At 40.3% G+C, this 18,831-nt stretch overlaps 1 protein-coding gene across 4 annotated transcripts in view; it reads right to left on the bottom strand.

Annotated features, from left to right (window-relative positions):
- Positions 1-1,257: 1,257 nt before the first annotated feature.
- Positions 1,258-18,831, bottom strand: part of BCL11B (BCL11 transcription factor B) — a 96,790-nt gene continuing 79,216 nt past the window's right edge. For all 4 annotated transcript variants that reach the window (XM_065403526.1, XM_065403528.1, XM_065403527.1 and 1 more), the window contains one exon: positions 1,258-3,269. In XM_065403526.1, the coding sequence (XP_065259598.1) occupies positions 1,258-3,269 (2,012 nt within the window). The remainder of the gene's footprint in view (positions 3,270-18,831) is intronic.

Genomic DNA, 18,831 nt, shown 5'->3' with positions numbered 1-18,831 from the left:
GCTCATATAGGGCCTGCTCCTGCTCCCAATTAAGTCAAAACTCTCATTGACTTCAGTGGGAGCAGAATCAGCCCATTACACGTATAATGATTAATTTTTCCCCTTCCTCACAATAACATCGTTGTGCATTATATGAGATAATCCTGATATTTTCTACTCGCCATCCAAATACCTTATAAATTCTATTCTAGCGGATTGAGAAACTACCAATCAGCCCTAGTTACAACTGCCTTAATTACAGCGATTCTAGTTGCAGTATACTACTGAGCTAAGTTAGGGGTTTGTACATATATCCCAAACTCGTTTAGATTTGTGTGTGTGTGTGGTAAACTAAAAGAATGGCATTTCATTCATCCAAGGGTGGAGAAGGATGCTACAATACCTTAAAAGAGCTTTTATTACAACTGTGAGGATTCTTTCGGTTATTTTAATTACTGAACCTGGAACAAGTGACAAAATGGCGGCATCTCAGTACATATCATTAATAATGCTAAGAAACTATCTGATAATAATCCACAATTAAGAATGTTATTGCTTTGTTCAATGTAGCTGCCTTCAAAAAATACCTGCACCCATGTCTTTTTAGTTGACATAACTTTAATGTTGAAGTCTACACAGAAAAGGCCTCTATCTTTAGCGACATTGTCAGTGCTACATATCAGATCCAATTCCAAAAGAAAGTGCTAATTTTAAAGATTGTTATCCGCTGTACAATTTTATTTTCCCTAATCTCCAAGGTTATTTTACAAAAAAGGAAGAAGAAGAAGAAAAGAAAGAATTCCGTTAAAATGTTGGCTTCTTCACAAGAAATTACACATGCTTAGCTTAAATTTCAACAAAGCAGCGGCCCCAAAATTATAATTTAAAAAGATATGCCTCTCCCCCTACAATGCAAGTAATCTCAGGCTACTACTGGGTAAAATTAAAAAGGGATACCCAACAAAATTTTAAAAGAAATTTAAACAGAAAGAATAAAAAAAAAAGTACCTGCACATGCCAAAAAATTACAAAAACCCAATAAATACAGAAATTATTGCACAGTTAAAAGGCTCCACAATTTTACTGCCTTAATCAACCCTCAGGTTTAATAGAACTTTGTAGACACAGGTTATATTTAAGTGCCAAGGTCTGGCACCTACTATAGTTATGCTAAGTTATGTTTACGGAGGCAAGTTAGGTCAGCTTTTCTCAGTTGGCAATAGTTAAACTGTACAAATTAAATGTTACCTAGACCCCTGATTTAACCCAGTGGGGGTCTTAGCTTCTTTCTGCCTGCTCAATTTTGACGTCATTTGTCAGCAAATGTTCTCCATGCCACTTTTTCATGTGTTTCTCCAGGGTGCTGTAAACACTGAAGGGCATCTGACAAATGTCGCAGCGGTAGACCTCCTTCCCTATCTGGCCATGCGTTTTCATATGACGTGTCAGCTTACTGCTCTGGGCACATGCATAGTTGCAGAGCTCGCATTTGTAAGGCCGCTCTCCAGTGTGGCTCCGGCGGTGCACCGTTAAGTTGCTGCAGTTCTTAAAGACCTTGCCACAGTACTCGCATGTATCGCTCCTCCGCCCTTCCTTTGAACTGGGTCGACCGGGACCAGGTCCACTGATGTGGGGAGTGCTGCCTCCGCTCGCTGTCCCACTGCGCCCTGAGAGACCCCCATCCAGCATGTCACCTGGTGGAGTGGAGAAACGCAGGCTTCCGTTCTCTGAAGAATGCTCAGAAGAAGTTGCAAAGGGGGATTGTCGGGAGTCTGTGAATCCTAGAAACGGATCCTTCATGAAGTGCCTTGATGCTGCATACCCTACCAGCCACTGGGAGTAAACATTTTCAGAAGGTATTATTGTTGCTGGTGGTAAGTCCAAATCTTTCTCTATTTTTATTCTTTTAGAAGAGTTGTTTAAACTGGGGCTCGTGATAGGTGTTGGCTTGCGAGGGAACAAGCCTGGGAAGGGTTCTCCTGGGCCAAAGTTTCTTCCATTGACCGTCCCTTCCTCAGTGCGGTCAAGTTCTCCTGCCACTGAGTCTTCGTCGCCTGTGTCTCGCTGACAGAGGTCTCGAGGACACAGGTCTCGCTGATCAGAAGACCTTTTCATGAAGCTACTCCTCTTCTGTTTTTCAGCTAGCATGTCATTGTATTGCTGGATGGCACCGAGACTTACATTCTCTATAACTTTTCCAAGGACAAGGGATTTTTCATCTGGTAGCGATTTGGAACCGTTCTCTCGGTTACGACTTAGCTCTGAGTCCATGCTGAAGCTTGACTCTGGCCTGCTCTCATTTTCAAGCTCCTCTTCCTCCTCCTCTTCTTCTTCCTCTTCTTCATTGTCATGGCCCAGGGAGGGATCACTCTCATTCCTGAAATCCGTCTCACTGGATTTTAGTCCCTCTCCAGTGAGCTCACTTGTGCCTGGCTCAGGAGAACTTGTGGTGGAGAGTCCATCATCTGACCTGCCTGTCATGGAGCCAGCTTTGTGCATATGTGTTTTCATATGACGTTTTAGCTTGCTGGCCTGGGAGCAAGCATGATCACAGAGTTGACATTTGTAGGGCTTTTCTCCTGTATGACTGCGTCGGTGCACGATAAGATTACTCTGGAACTTGAATGTTTTCCCACAGAATTCACAGGACTTACTCTTCGCCTGAGGCTGCGGCGGCGTAGTGCTGCTTGGGGGCATTGGTGGCAATGGCGGGGTGCTCAAAAAGGGTGATTTAGGGCTAGGCTGGAAAGGATTCAACAAGCGATGCATAGGGTTGGTGCGATTCGGTGAGACTGGAGGAGGGGTAGAATTGTTTCCTGCCAGTTCTCGAAGCCTTCTGGAGAAATCCATCGCTGGGGACTCAATTGCCATGGGGTTTAAACGCATAACTCTGTCAAAGGCACTGGGATGCTGGGCAACTAACCCCATTTCTTCGGCACTAAGGCGATGTGGATCCAGATGATGACGAGGCGGTGGGCTGAACAGTGGAGGTGTGTTGGGGAGCCGACCCTCACCAAAGCCAGGGTGATCACGTAGGATGGGGCCCGTCATCCGCAAAAGACTAAAAGGGTTGTTGTCTCCAAGGAAATTCATCAGCGGGGACTGTGCAACAGTCTCTGGTCCCAGAGGAGGAGGGATGGTGATGCGTGGAGTAAGGGAACTGTTTGAAGGGCTGGTTTCCAGGTAGATGCGGAATCCATGTGTGTTCTGGGCATGCTGAAGCAAGAACCAAGCGCTATTAAAAGGCTGCTTGCATGTTGTGCAAATATAGCTTGAAGGCTCATCTTTACCTAAAAAATAAAAAGAGAGAGAAAACACTCAAAAAATAATACAGTGGAGAATATTTAAATACCATTGGCATGTACTTTATTTTGTTAACAGATTTAGTTCTTGGAATTTCTGAAAGGGGGATTTAATTGCAATTTATTGATTGATATAAAATGTTGCCCAATGTATTTACTCATCCAACATGTTTATTCACTGAATATGTATGACATACATGACACATACTTGCATTATGTGTATATCTTTATATACTATACCATATAAAACCTACTATATCATATAAAACCTTCATAAGGACTTTTTGGGGGAAGGGATAGCTCAGTGGTTTGAGCATTGGCCTACTAAACCCAGGGTTGTGAGTTCAATCCTTGAGGGGGCCACTTAGGAATCTGGAGCAAAAATCAGTACTTGGTCCTGTTAGTGAAGGCAGGGGGCTGGACTCAATGACCTTTCAGGGTCCCTTCCAGTTCTATGAGATAGGTATATCTCCATATATTTTTTCTATATATTTTATTTTTGGCATATAGGGATCAAACTCGCTTCACACATTTATTCCATGTAAAAATAATTGTTTAAAGGGATTTAATGCTATGTATAAAGTCAAAAGAAAATGTGATGTAGTAGGTAGATCTGTTTTATGGTACCTAAATAGGCTGTGGTATCACGTTCAGTCTTTAATTTTATATTTTTATACACTTTACTCAGCGGTCACCCCAGATCTTTGCTGTATTTAATTTATACATGCTTCAATCATGCTGTCCCCTAAATTTTTAAAGCAGTATGTGGGTATTTATCTGCACAAGTCCCATTAAAGTCAACAGGAGCTTGGAAAACGTATCCCTGTATAAACCACTTTGACATTCTCTTTGCCAAAACACCAAGAAGCCACTCAAGTGAAATATCCGGTAATCAAAGCTGACAGCACAGTTGCAATTAACAGTAACAAATGTCGGGCAGTGCTTGAACTGGATCCCAAGAATTTCTGAGCCTGAGCCTGCCCTCCATCGCAGAAATAGTAACCAGAGCCAAAAACATGGCTTTCTATTTGCCTTTCTAGCCTCCTTTGAACAACTGTATAAGGTGGGAAACATTCCTTTAACCCTGATTCAGTTTACATAAAAGACAGGTGTGGACAAGTCTGCACTACAGTCATAATTTTACTAGCTAAAATATTCCAACCCTGGACACAATATAAACTTTTTACTATCTTCAAAAAAGTGGTCTTTTCCCCTTTAGTGCTCCCGCAGCAGTCTAACACCTATAAATGCATAAACACACGTCAGCTTGAAAATCACGCTTCAGGACATTTTTTTAAAAGTGTCTCTTTGAAAGTAGCTACCTTTTATGGAAAAACTAAAATTGAATTCTTGGATTTCTTTCTGTGACTTAATTAATATATTCTGAGCAGTGATGGATCTAAACCAGAGCCCTGACACCAAATGCAATAAACTTTTTGAAGTTCAGAACCGGGACTGAGCTTCCTGTCTTTCCCTATGCATAATGGACTGAACCAAATCCCAGCTCGCAACAACTGCAAGAGTTTGGCTCTGGATCTAAATTTTACAACCCACTTCCAGTTGTAGGTATTAGGTTATGCAGAAGCCTGTTGCTCAACCATTATGCTTGAAAACAAAAGTGTTTATAGGTGAATCAACTGTACTATCACAACTGCCTTTTTAAAGCTAAGTGACTCACAAGGTATGTCTACACTGCAATAAAGCACTCGTGGATGGCCTGTGTCAGCTGACTCTGGCTGTGGGGCTATAAAATTGTAGTGTAGACATTCGGGCTCGGGTTGGAACCCAGGCTCTGGGACCCTCCCATATCATGTGGTCCCAGAGCCTGGGTTCCAGTCCGAGCCTGAACATCTACACTGCAATTTTATAGCCCCACAGCCCAAACCCAGCGAGCCTTAGTTAACAGACACGGGCCATCTGCAGGTGTTTAACTGCAGTTTAGACATGCCTATGGGAACCAAGAAAACTTAAGCCAAAACACACCATGAGAAGAATAACTGCCACTGACTGTATTCCAGTGTTCTAAGCTTCCAGAAATGGCTGCTGACAGGAAACCTTAGACAGAGGGAAGATGGGGGGTATCTATCTACCCATCTAGCTATCTGGCCTTATCATCACAGCATCTGAGTCCCTACAAAAAGGGAGAATAGAGAAAATTATATCTGATTCTACCACCTTGACTCACATAAATAGGCCTATTTTTAACTATATATTCAGTAGAATATTTTGGGGGGAGTAGTTCCTTACACCACAAGCACTGCTACTGATTTTAATAGCCTATTCATGTGAGTCAAGGTGGTAGAATCAGGCCTTTTACAAAAACCAAACCTGACGTGGAATGCACTTTTGTTTGATTGACATGATCTTTTCCCACAGGTTCTTATTTTGCGATCGGAGGGGAGATAATTAGGAGTAATATGCTTAACTTTTGTGATTAATCTGTAACAATAGCTATTGTAAATAAAAGTGCGGGGGCTATATTCTCCTTTTAACATGCATACATAACTCCGATTGACATTAATAAGAGCTGCATGCACACACCAAATGGAGCAGATATAGTATCCTTTAAAATCTACTTAGCGATGAGGCAGTTATAGGGTTTTATGTCAACTCTGAAGTCGAAGCAACACTAAATGCTCCCATTATTACTTCAACTATTTACATTTCTGTTTCTTATAGAAATATGATGAAAATGTCTAGACTTTTAACTTTTCTTGAACAGCAACATGTGTAGTATAAAAAGTGACAGAAATCACTGAAGCACACTGAAGTATATAACATATTCTGTCAAAAGCTTTTTTTAACAATATGTTTTACCTCAGCTCACCCTAGAATGGTTTTAATAAAGCCCTTTCTCAAGTGCGATCTAATAGCAAATGAAGTGCAGTGTCTTACAAGGTCATGTATCATCCAAATAAAGAGTGCTCTGCACCCTTCACCTCCATTTTATCCACTCTAATTAATCAATTTAATACCCACAGTTGTTCAATTCTTTCATTTTTAAAAGTCACGCTGTGCATTATATTTTATTCTATTTTTAATTTTGTGCACGTGTGCACAAGCGTGTGTGTGTGTGTATGTGTTCTTAAAAGCTTGCTCATCTAGTACAAGAACTGACAAAATCCAAACAAAACCAAAAAAAAATCAGCTGTAGGTTAAAAAAAAAAAGTTTACTTCAGAAAAGGCACACGTGTAAGAAAAGGAATTCCTGGGCAGGCTGAGGATCAAGGCTAATCTAAAACTGAAATGGCTGATTAAAAAAATTAGCCTCAAAATGGCAGCTGGCTAGGAGCTTGCTACTACATGTTATATGAAGCTCAGATGTTTTGTTTTGTTCTCCAAAACTTCACCTCTGTGAAATTCAAGTGAGGAAAGTTCCTTCTCCCCGACTCCTTTTTAGTTTTCTTTCAAACAGAGCAAATTAGTGTTTATTGCTGAGACAAGATTTATGAGATACCAGTCATAACAGAAACAGTATTCTTTCTTTTTGTTTTATTTAGCTTTTATGCCCCTAAACTCTTCTGTTCAGGAGACCCCTACACAATGGCAAAACTGACTGCAGGCTACCTGGCTACCAGGGCTCTGACAGCTTTTTCTTTTCTTTTCTTTTTTTTTAATACTTTCACAACCCTCAAAGGCTCTCCCTAGATGCCTCTTTTTAAAAAAATAAAATAAAATGTTCATTTCCATATTATCACTTCATGGTTATCTTGCCTAGAAGTTGCCCTGAGCAGTGTAGATGCTCACTTTTAAGTACAGAACAATGTCAAAAAGTCTTTGAAGATCCACTCCGAACATTTTTATAGTCTAAAACTTGCTAAATATTTTAAACATGCCCAAGAACAGTCATGTATTTCTCAAAATGATTCTTATATTTAATAATGCAGTGCACCTACACTGTAAAACTCTTTGTTATAAGGCTACTTTTGATATATGGCACAGTCTCTTGCCCACTTCACTGAAGTTAAATAACCACTTTATAACAACTAGCTACAGTGGTTATGCCATGCACTCTTTGGGTACGTCTATACTTACCCGCTGGTTCGGCGGCAAGCAATCGAACTTCTGGGTTCGATTTATCGCGTCTTGTCTGGACGCGATAAATCGAACCCAGAAGTGCTCGCCGTCGACTCCGGTACTCCTGCTCAGCGAAAGGAGTACGCGGAGTTGACGGGGGAGCCTGCCTGCCACGTCTGGACCGCGGTAAGTTCGAACTAAGGTACGTCAACTTCAGCTACGTTATTCACGTAGCTGAAGTTGCATATCTTAATTCGAATTGGGGGGTTAGTGTAGACCAGCCCTTTATCTCTTAAGCACATGCTTAGTTTTAAGCCACATGAGTAATCCCACTGAAGTCAATGACATTTAAGCATATGTTTAACTGCTTTGTTGAACAGGCATGGGATTACTCATGTGCTTAAAGTTAAGCATATGCCAGTTGCTTTATTGAATGGGGCCTGAATGAACACATTTCAAGAATGTGGGCATGATTCTATCATCTTTAAGCAGACAAAATTTCTGATTTCAATGGCTTTTGGGGGAGCAAAGGAGGGTTTGAGTTTATTTTATTATCGTTATTAATTGGTGGGTATTTATTTATGATGAGATGACCAGTCCTCATACTGTAATTTATATAGTGGGAAGAGAACCCAGAGCATAGGATGGGCATCTACAGAAAGTAACATTACCGGGGACATATGTTTACAGATTCACAGATATATAGATTTTAAGGCCAAAAGGGACTGCTATGATCATCCAGTCTGACCTCATGCATAAAGCAGGCCATGGAGTTCAGTGCTAGTCCAACAATTTATGGTTGAACTAGATCATATCTTTTAGAAGGACAGCCAATTTTGATTTAAAGACTCCAAGTGATGCAGAATCTACCAATTCCCTTGGTAGTCTGTTCCAAATGTTGATTATCCCCTCTATTAAAAAATTGTATCTTATTTCCAGTTTGAACTTTGCTGAGTTCAATTTCCAGCCACTGCCTTTGTCTGTTAGATTAAAGACCTCTCTAGTATCAGATATCCCCTCCCCTGAGTAGGTAATTATAGACTGTGAATTTATTGAACACTTCTGTCTTTTCTGCATATAATAGCTAAAGGTGGTCTTTGCCAGAAATATTAACATTTGTTCCCTCCCTTGCTATGTGATTGATTAAGTTTCATTCAAAATGTCAAAACAATAACAAGACTTTTTTTTCTTTTTAATAAATGGTACAAAACAAAGCTAAATTCAGCTTCCTCTCCCCCTGCCCACCCATAAAATTCTGGTTTTATGTTGGGCACCTAGCAGACAGGTTCGTGGAGTAAATTCCACCCAACCAAACTTCTGCTTAATGCCCAGCTCAATGCTAGAGCAACTAGATTTTGTGGGTCAGTTGCTCCAATGCATATGCATAATCATGGACCCCCCGACCGGCGCTCTGCAGGCCTATTTGTGACCAATGCACAACTCTGTTTTGTGATGCAGAGGCCCTCCCCTTTCAATCAGTTCACACCCTCCCTTTGTAGGCTCAACCTTGAGCCTTCAGCAGCAGAGGTGAATTTCCCCCTAAACGCTGTAAGATATTCGGTGCCATATTAAACAATAATCATAGTGTGACCAAAACTTGAGAGAATTCATTGTTTTCTGTTTGGGCTACAGAGACATTCTCTGCCTTACGAACCCTCTTCTGAGCAGGACTGAATAATTCCATTAGCTGTAACAAGAGAATAAACTCCCCCCTTTAATCAGACACGCATGACCCTCACTAGGACCGTGGCATACACAAAGTTGGGTCCATATAACTACTGCCATTCTTTACCTCTAGCAATACATTCTAGATAATGTTTCTGGTATGCTTTACAAAGTTATGACGTAAGGAATTTTAATGCTGCTTTACTGCAGCTTTAGAAGTTCAGGAAAAGTAGAAACTTGCAAGCTTTAAAGAAAGGACCCCATTAACTGTAACACTCAGGAACAGACATGTATCCCGTTCCTACAATCATTCCACCAGTGTTACTCTTGCCCTCTTCCACTTGATTTTTTAATGAGCATTTAAATAATTACTCCTTCTTATTATGCTGGTTACTCTAATAATACCTATAAAGGTAGCGTAGATTCTCAATAAAAACACACCTTTAATTGAATTATTATTAAATTAAAACGCCATAATTGAAAGCACTGGTTTAACAAGTCTCCTCATAAGACCAGCTGACATTAAAGAGAAGGACATTAAAAAGATTTAGTGTTTCATGGTGAACAAGATCTATGGGTATATAACATTTGACAGCACATCGAGGCTGGGACCAAATCCTTCCCAGGAATCCACAGTGGGAATCTCTCTTGCATCGCCCACATGCCAGCTCTATGGAGCATTCCAAAGAGATCTGTGATATGGATCCAAGAGCACAATTTTGCCCCTAGTGTCTTTTCTCCCAGAAATGGTTTCACAAACTGTGCCGTTAATTGAGCTCTCCAAAGCAAGCTAGAATATTTATCTACTTACTTCTTTGACCTTATCGCCATAATATGTGAGCACCTCACAAACATTAATGAATTTCTTCCCACAATATCCCTGTGAGGTAGGGAAGTATTTTAATCTCTGTTTTACAGAAGGGCAACTGAGGCACTGGGAGGTTTTTTTAATGTCCGAGATGTGGTGTGTGGGAAAGCCAAGACTTGGACCTAGATCTCCAATTCCAAAGCATCGCCAACCCAGTGCTTTAACCTGAACCCCAAACGAAGACTGAACCACTGACTTTTACATTTCTTTAATAATAGCTCAGTTTGATGCCAGTGAAAGCTGATGAAATGACACAACCCCTAAATCTTCGGTCCATCCAAAGACGACTAGTAGAGTGCACACTTCCCTACATAAGCCAGCCAATGTCAGCCTTCTTCTGAAGGGATGGCTCATTGGGTGTTACTAGACAATAGTCTTCATGTCCATTCAAATCTTGCAATGTCTATTGAGCACTGATGTGTCCTGTGAAAATGACACTTGTCTATTGAAAACAGGATTAAGACTACCAATGCATTTCACATAGACCACAAATCAGCCATCAGATGGCAAAAAATGTTGGCCTCTTTTGACTTAGGTTGAATGTCTCCAGACCTGATTATTACTTTCCTGAACCACTCAGTTCCCAACTCAGATAAATATTCATTCCCTCTCCTGACTGCCGACTAACCTACCTGCTTTGCTAAAATCCACCTCATTCTCCTGAGCCAGTAGCTGTCTTCAATCATGGGAGACCTTGGATTAAGAGGAGGAGGATATGGATTCTGGGATGTCACTGTCACAGGGTAGCCTCAACACCTGGGGGAATGGGGGCTTGAAGAGATTACACTGGCTGGCCTTGATAAATCCACTGCACGTAGGGATTTAAATAGGTGCCTGCTGGAAGGAATTGAAGGTAAAGGCGAAAGAGAGCAGGAATGAGTGTCCAAGGAGCCTGCTGGAATCTGGGGAAGGGGAATTTTGGAATGAGGTCAGGTGAAGGGAAGAATTGGGGATGGAGAAGGATCAGATTAATTTGGAAGGTGGGAGGGGAAATAATGGGAATGTGTGTAGAAAGAGGGCAAGGGCAGTTTGCTCTCCATCCCCATCGATCACAGTCTCTTTACTTCAACTTCACTCCACACTTACCCTCCAACCTTCTATATCCTTGTCCTGTCCTCACCTCCCTTCCCTTCCATATCCCCTCTCCCTTCACTTGTCTTTTTCTTTCCATTAGTTTCTACCATCCTACTTAAATCCCTCCTTCTAAAAAAAAAATGGAACTAACATGACATTTGCTGCTATGACATTGTTCACTCTGCTTGTGCATATTATACTCCTTTTTCCCATCCAGCATCTGTCTTGCCTAGTTTACTACTCTGTGTACAGCGCCTAGCACAACAGGGCCCCATTATTGGTTGGTCCTTAGGCACTGCCCTAATAAACATGATTAATAATAATAATTGCTCTGCTGTGATTGGAAAGGCTTCAGATAAGCTTTCATACTTTCTGAGTATTTCTCCAACTCTGTCAAGGCTTCCCCTTCTCCAACATGGCCTTTAATTAATAAGAAAATACTCAGAAGAGAATTTGTTTCTCCCAGGTGGAAAATTTACAATAGCACTAACTGATTTCATGACTTATTGCTCCAATATACTAATATTTTTATGTATAGCCAAATCCTTGCCACACTGAAGCCAGTGGCAAAATATTGTCTTCAGCAGGGTTAAGAGCTGGTCCACAAATAGGGACAGCTCTTTATGCTCATTGAACTTAACTGGAGTTCTCCATTGATTTCAAAAGGCATTGGGTCAGGCTCACACTGAGCAAATGTTCAGCGAGACACCAAAGCATCAGTATTGCAATCAATAATAAACATTATCTTCTTGCCAAATATACTCTTTTACCCAACACAGGGAAAAACAAAAAGACCAACTGCCAATCACGCACCTTAGCTGTCACTTTGGGCCAAGTTATGCTCAGATACCCATGTGCATCTCCTGCTGAAGTCAATAGGAACAGAGTGCATGAATCCTAGGGAGAACTAGTGATGTAAAGCTTACTGTACACTAGCGTACACTGAGCCAGTATCCGCTTTCGATTACAGGGATATAAATCCAAAGTAATTACATTTACCTCCATCACAGAGGCTAAGTTACACCGGCATAACACAGATGAGAATCTGGCCCAGAGTGAACAAACGAACAGCGTTGTTGATTTTATTCATTTAACTTTTTTCCCCAAAAACTGCTGAATATGTTTGATGAAATTTAACACTCATAAAAAAATCAGTGGCTAACAGCTCAGACTAGAGCCATGTGTAATATGGGTTGGTGCAAGTTGTTTCTTGGTAGATATAGACAAATCTCTGCTAGAGACAGGGCTGCGTGTCCAACAACTCATTTTCAGTTGTGCCCTAATCAAACTTCAAGCTTGCACACCCAGGGGCCAGTACACTAAGCCATTAGCTTAATTTTTATCACAGCACATTATAGCAGTGTTGTACATCCAGATCTCCAATTTCAAAAGTGACCAGTGATTTTGGAAGCCTCAGTTTCTGGGTGCACACCTTGGAGGGGCCTGAGGTTCACAGAAGGTGGATGCTCAGCACTTTTAAGAGAAAGAAACACTTTCCCCCTCCGATGTAGTGGGAAAAAAGAAAACATGCATAGCAAAAATTGGACCTCATAATACTATGTTCCCTGAATGGAAATCACTGCATAAAATAGAAGAGGAGAGCACGTTAGTCATCTCTGGACACATTCTTCTAATTGGTGTTAAACTCTAAAATACAAAGCAATTTATAAAAGAGAGAAAGGGAGAGGTGCGAAAGGTAAGGAGAGGACAGAAAAATCAATAGTGAGAGATCAATAGTGAATGAGCTAACTTTTAAATTAGCCCTTTGTGATACAACAGTTTCAACTGACTCCATATACACAGCATCTAAATAGATTTGCTTCTTTTAGGTAGGTTCTATGAACCTTATACACCGGTTAGCAGAGATTGGATGGATGGATGGATGCATTAGAAACGTGGCCTATAAAATAGTGAAAATCATCAGTACCTTAATATTGGGTGGAAAAATGTACCCATTAGTGAGATGAAAAGGCTATTGGACGTATCTATGGTATGGCGGTTTATATATAGGATCCCATTTATAGCATTCATGAAAAACCACTGTACTTCTCAAGGACATTTTTAGGGCTTTTCTTTGCATAAGGCATTCAAATACATTTGAAATAATGTCAGTCTTTTCTACAACATATGAAATATGCCAGCAGCTTCCCTTTAAATCTGTTTCCTATACAGTAGCTTTGTTGGAAAACTGGCAAGCGCTTTTTTTTTTTTTTTTTTTGCCCAGCAGACTTTTCTGAGGTGCCATTTTCTGATCTTTCAGGCAGCAATTGTGAGGCCAGAAACCTGAACAGGAACTTGAAGGGAGACATAAAGGAAATTGTCCATGTCATTTAATGGAAAAATAAAGAGTAAATTAGGAGACAATAAAATAAGCCAAAGGGTGAAAACAAATTTTACATTTTTTTTCTTTCAGTGCTTGTGTCTGTTTTATTGCAACTATCTCTTTAGGGTATTAGGTATCTATTCATAGCTAGTAAATGAAATAGCACTTTTGTTTTAATTCATTACTTCTTTAACAAATGCTAACTCCCATCTCTGCTTCTTTAAATCCACAAAATTTCCATGTTCAATCCTAAGAAGTATTATAAGGGCTGTAAATCTTGTTTTAATGGAATGTACATTTAGCTATGAGGAGATAATTGACGTTATGGAGAGCCTAGATGCTGAATTATATAGGTTATCTAATACAAAGGGGACTCATTACTGAAGCACTACAAACAAGTAGTAATATATGTATATTGTTCTGAGTGGCGTTATAGCAAAAGTGTTCAGGTCTACAGGGATTTATAAAACACAAGAAAACAGCAGACATGCACTTGTAAATTTGTCTCATTTGTCTCTGAAGTTAAAGGTTATTCCCTTGATCTGAATTTGTAATAAAAACATGCTAGACTAAGGTTTGTAGAGAATGTTTGAATATGTAAATTGTGTATAATGATAGGCAATTATAGGGTAAAAACTGGACCTTATGAATGTTACAGAATTGCATGAAGCATCAAAGTATTTTCCTTCAGATGAAATATTTATCTTTTGTGCATGCTATAAGCACTTTTTCAAAGGTATTCAGCAACCTATTTGAGTGGAGAGTTAACAAAAATCAAACCACTACAACAGACTAAGACCGTGGGCTTAAGCACAGGAGAAACCTTGGCTTTTACAAAATATACATAATAAATCTCTTGAACTAATGGTTCCGGAGATGTATCCTCAAGGACAAGTTCCACTGATTTTCACTCGCTTAGATGAAAGCTGGTCAGATGTTTCTGGATATATTTTTTTTTAAAGAGGATGTGTGTGGGGGTAAGAATTTGAATTTCCTTGGACTGATTGAACTAAGTCCCTTTTTTTTTTTAGTTGATGGCTGTACTCTTAAAAATAAAAAGGGATGATGCATCAAGATAAGAAGGAGTAAAGCAGAGAGATGATATTGCGGTTTATGCTGCTGAAAATAAGGTTTTCTCCTTCTCCGAGCATGACAGTCTGTTCAGGTTAACCAACTGCAGTGTTAGAATAACTCCAGCCGACTTGTCACAGAGTACAAAAGTCATCAGCAACTGAATGTTCTTTTCTGCACCGCAATTAAGACGAATCAATACGACGTGCCACAAATGGTATTTTACTCTCAATAAGAACTCGGGCTGAGTTTATTCAGAATATTTTAGCGCTTCCCCAGGGGATTTTGGTCCGACGCAGATGGCAAATAAAGTACTCAGCCTAGGGCTAGAGCACATTATGCTAATTCTAATGTCAGATGTACTTTAATATACAGCTCTATTTAATCACCCCATTATTTCACATTTCCATATGAAAAACCTGCGGCACTTCTGCAGAGCTTTCACTGTGTGACAATGCCAGCTTCCTTCAACTAGCTCACTGCAAAATAGAAAAGAAGACTGGTCATTCTCGCCAGTCAAAATGTTACAGTTTCAAAGTTTCAGTATTCCTGAATTTAAAGTGGATCTTCTAGTGTGATTAGCAAGCCACTCTGTTAGGATACTGATATATGCAAAATGCTAAGGAGGTGTTTTAAAAAAAAAAAAGAGACTAGCCCTCCCTCTAACCCCCCCACACGTGCGTGTGTTACACCCCCCAAATCCACTTGGGGAAAAAATAAATCTGTCATAGTGCACCAATATTCACAATGCTGTCACCAACAAAAACGCTAACATTCTCGAGTTCATAGCTTCAGTTATTTAAAAAAATTGACATGACTGGCACAGCTGCCAACCTACAGATGTCTCTGAATAAAACCCTCCTCGTGTATTGGTAATTTTTACTATATCAAACTGCTCTGACTGGAATTAGAAACCACACACCTTCAGCTCAGATCACAGGCCAAATTCTCTTCTAATTTACCCTCATGCAACCCTATTGACTTAAATGGGAGTGCGCCAGGACAGAGCCGTAACCCGGGCAGGGTGAGCGGGGTAGCCACCAAGAGCGTAAAGCCACGGGGGCAGAAAAAATGTGGTGGAAAAATGATGGGAAAAAAACAGTAGGGGGCACAAATATGCTTGCCCACAGGTTTTGAAGGTGAAATAGTAAAATGAAATATTTGGTTTTATATTGGAAAGGATTAGTGCACAGCCTTCACTATTTGGTGATTTTTTCATAACAATATATGGACTAGTTGTGTAGCAGTGGAAAGTGATACTGGGAATTGTGCCCACAAATTCCCATTCCTCAGTCCTTACTCTTGACCTCAGCAAGTCTACTGGGGCCCTCTCCATGAATGATACTTAACTCGGGTTTTCAATATGGAAGGGACACAAGTGAAATGAGATCCATGGTCTCAACTGTCTATAGCACCAAAAAATCCCCCAGGGTTGGAAGAACTGGGGCTCTGTACAAAAAGGAGGCCCAGTTCAGGAAGGTCAGAAAGGGGATCCAGGTCAGAACTGAATTACATTGATGTGCTGTCTGTCAGCTTCCCACTCTTGTGATAAACCCACCCAAACATTTAGGGGGGGAAAGCTCTGTTTTTTTCTTCTCTTCTACAACCATCCAATCTACATGCCTTGAAAATTGTTCAGCAATGCATGCACAAGCCAGCACCTGGGGCCAGACCTCACCTGGTTCCACTGTTATGAGTCAAGGTTTAAAGATGCAGAACACTATTGCTGTGACTGGATATGGCATATGTCACACAAATTAAATGTTCTAATTTGAACACAGTGGGTAGCAATCCTTATATTCATGGTTGGAACGATGACTTTTTAATCTTCATTTTTCTCACTGTGAACACGGTTGCAATACTCCCAAAGGGGGGGATGATGAAAAGCACAAGGAACTAGAAGGGCCTCCTTAGCCTTTTCTATTATCCTTTCAAACATGTGGGGTCTGATCCTGCAGTCTATACCCTGTCCATTCACTCCAGAGGAAGTTTTGCCCAAGTAAGGATTTCAGGATCGAGCTGTCTAGTGATAGAAAGTTTATTTTGTGAGCTTTGCCAGGTAAACTTGGATAAATTAAATGTTTGTTAAGAATAAAAATACTACCCTAAATTCAATTAGTTAATTTCAAAGGGCCAAAAAAAATGTTTATTTTTAAGGGCCTGATCCACTGTCCACTAAAGTCAATGAGAGTCTTTCCATTGATTCAATGGGCTTTGGATTAGGCTTTTTGCTTACTGGGATTTGCTATTCTCAGGCCATCGTTTTCAATGCAGGGGCAAATCTGGCCTGCTGCATGGCAGTTAGTTAAGAATACAGGACCTAGTTCATCCCAGCAAAAAGCCCAAAGACGTCAGTTGACATTACACTAAGGGTTAATTTGGATCATCTCTGTTAAGTACTTTTTGTTTCTTCAGTAAATGCACACATTGAAAAACAGGAAATGCACTAGCTGAATATCAGTCCCTGACAAATTTTGCTGTCTTTTTTTTACTACACTATAATGGGGGGGGAAGGGGCTTGAAGGGAGAAAAAGTGCTCTCCAGGTCTCTCTTATTTCTTTTGCCCAGTTTAGATAAATTGACTCCACTTTTAAGTGCCATTATTAAGACTTCTTTGCAGGAACTGTAGCTGAGGCTAGCAAAACAGTTTAAAAAAAAAAGAACACATACATTATTTATTCTTGGCAATAAACAAACTTGTGGAATCCCAGTCAATTTCCATCATTATGGAAATTATTTGAATGCCAGAATGCCTACGGTCGCATCTTATAGTAAAGTTGATCCGATAAGATTCTAAGTCCTCTAAAGGAAAAGCCCAGGCTGAATGAACAGAGAAGCAGAATGAGGAGAAACATGAGAAGTATAAATATTAAGGGGAAAATGCTATAAAATACTACAAACTACAAAAAGGTTCAGCCACAGAGGCAGGGATTTTGGGGGCTGCTCTAGATCAGGCAGTTTAGATGTGATCTATGTGAGCGTAGCTGCAAAAGATTAATAGACGAATATATTTCCTGAAGTGCAAAGATAAAAAATACAATTTCTGCTCCTTAAAACTGCTGTTTTATGCTGTTACAACACTGCAGAAAAAAATGCCCATTCAGGCTTAAAAAAACCTCCAAACCCTACAAACGTCATATTTTATTTCTATACAATCCAGATTGATCACCTAAGAGAATCACAATTAAAGAATGCTAAGTATCCCAAACCCTCTGAGAATGTGCTGCCTAAAAATATTTTTAGAACAATCACTGTAGTAATTCTTCTTAGTTGTAGAAACACTCCAAATCAGAAAGTCAATTTTTCCTCTATTTGCAGAAGTGTGCTGGTTTTCACTGGAAAGGCGCCTGTGTTTTGTTTGGCTGCTGTTCATATACTGCCTTGGCAGGATTTCCTTGGATAGCTTACAGTGAATATTGCTCTTGCACACAGTAGCACTCCCATTTTAACTGTCCCAGCCACACGTTCTCTAATAACACACGGAGAGCTGCAAAATCCCTGTAAGCATAGTGCTTTAAAGCAACACCAGAAAGGGAGTGGGGAGGAATTTCTGCCCCTTCAAAACTGAGCACTGCAAATGGAGGATGGTCTCTTTAAAAACAACCAATGTGAATTATGTCTAAGGTGCAGTTTTTCTGGAAAACAATGAGAGAGAGAGAGAGAGAGAGAGAGAGAGAGAGAGAGAGAGACAACAACTCAGTGAAAAGGCCTGATTCTGCTGATTCACCAAAGTCAATAAAAGTTGGGTATGCTCAGCAACTACAAGGATCAGGCACTAAGACTGATCTTCTTCTTCTGACAGCACAGACCATACAGTGGTCCCTGATATCTCCTAGCCTGCTACAGATCTGATGTCCAATCCTGCATTCCTTGCGCAACCAACATTTCCACTGACCTGAGGGAGATTTGGGGGCACCAGGGAAGCAGAACCAAGCTGTTGAAAGCAAATGGGCATAAAATGTAAAAGAGGAAGAAATCTACATCACTGAAAGATCAGTAAGAAACTCAACCACTATATTTCCACCTAAGGTTGGAAGAAGGAAAAACAAAAGAACAAAAAAACAAGCAGGGATTCTGAATGCACTTTAGGAATAGCACTGACTTGTTAGGGAACAGCTGCAGTCCTATACAACTTTCCAACTTGCTGTATTTGCTGCCTTGCTGTTGGAGATTGACAGCAATTTGCATCACCATACATTTAATCTCTTGTAAGGTAAATTGATTAATTTGGGCAAGGAAAGATGTCACTCAAAGAACAAATTTCCAGGTACAAAACTGTATGGCATCTAGACACCTAATATTATTTCTGGCTTTAAAAACTCCCCCTCCAGCAGCACTGCCTCCACTGCACTCCTCTCTCTCCTCTTTCTCTATCCCCCCCTCTCTCTCTCTCTCTCTCATTCTCTCTGTTGTTTACAAAGGTTTCATTATGTTTTCAACTAATCAGAAAGGCCTGCTAATACACAATTAACATGTGATTATAAAAAAATAGCTTCCAGAAGAAAGAAAAGTAATTAAGTAGAGAATGCTCT

This window comes from Emys orbicularis, chromosome 4, assembly GCF_028017835.1.
Source record: "Emys orbicularis isolate rEmyOrb1 chromosome 4, rEmyOrb1.hap1, whole genome shotgun sequence".
Lineage (NCBI taxonomy): Eukaryota > Metazoa > Chordata > Testudines > Emydidae > Emys > Emys orbicularis.
Note: the sequence above shows the minus strand (reverse complement) of the source record. Positions and strands in the feature narration are given on the sequence as shown.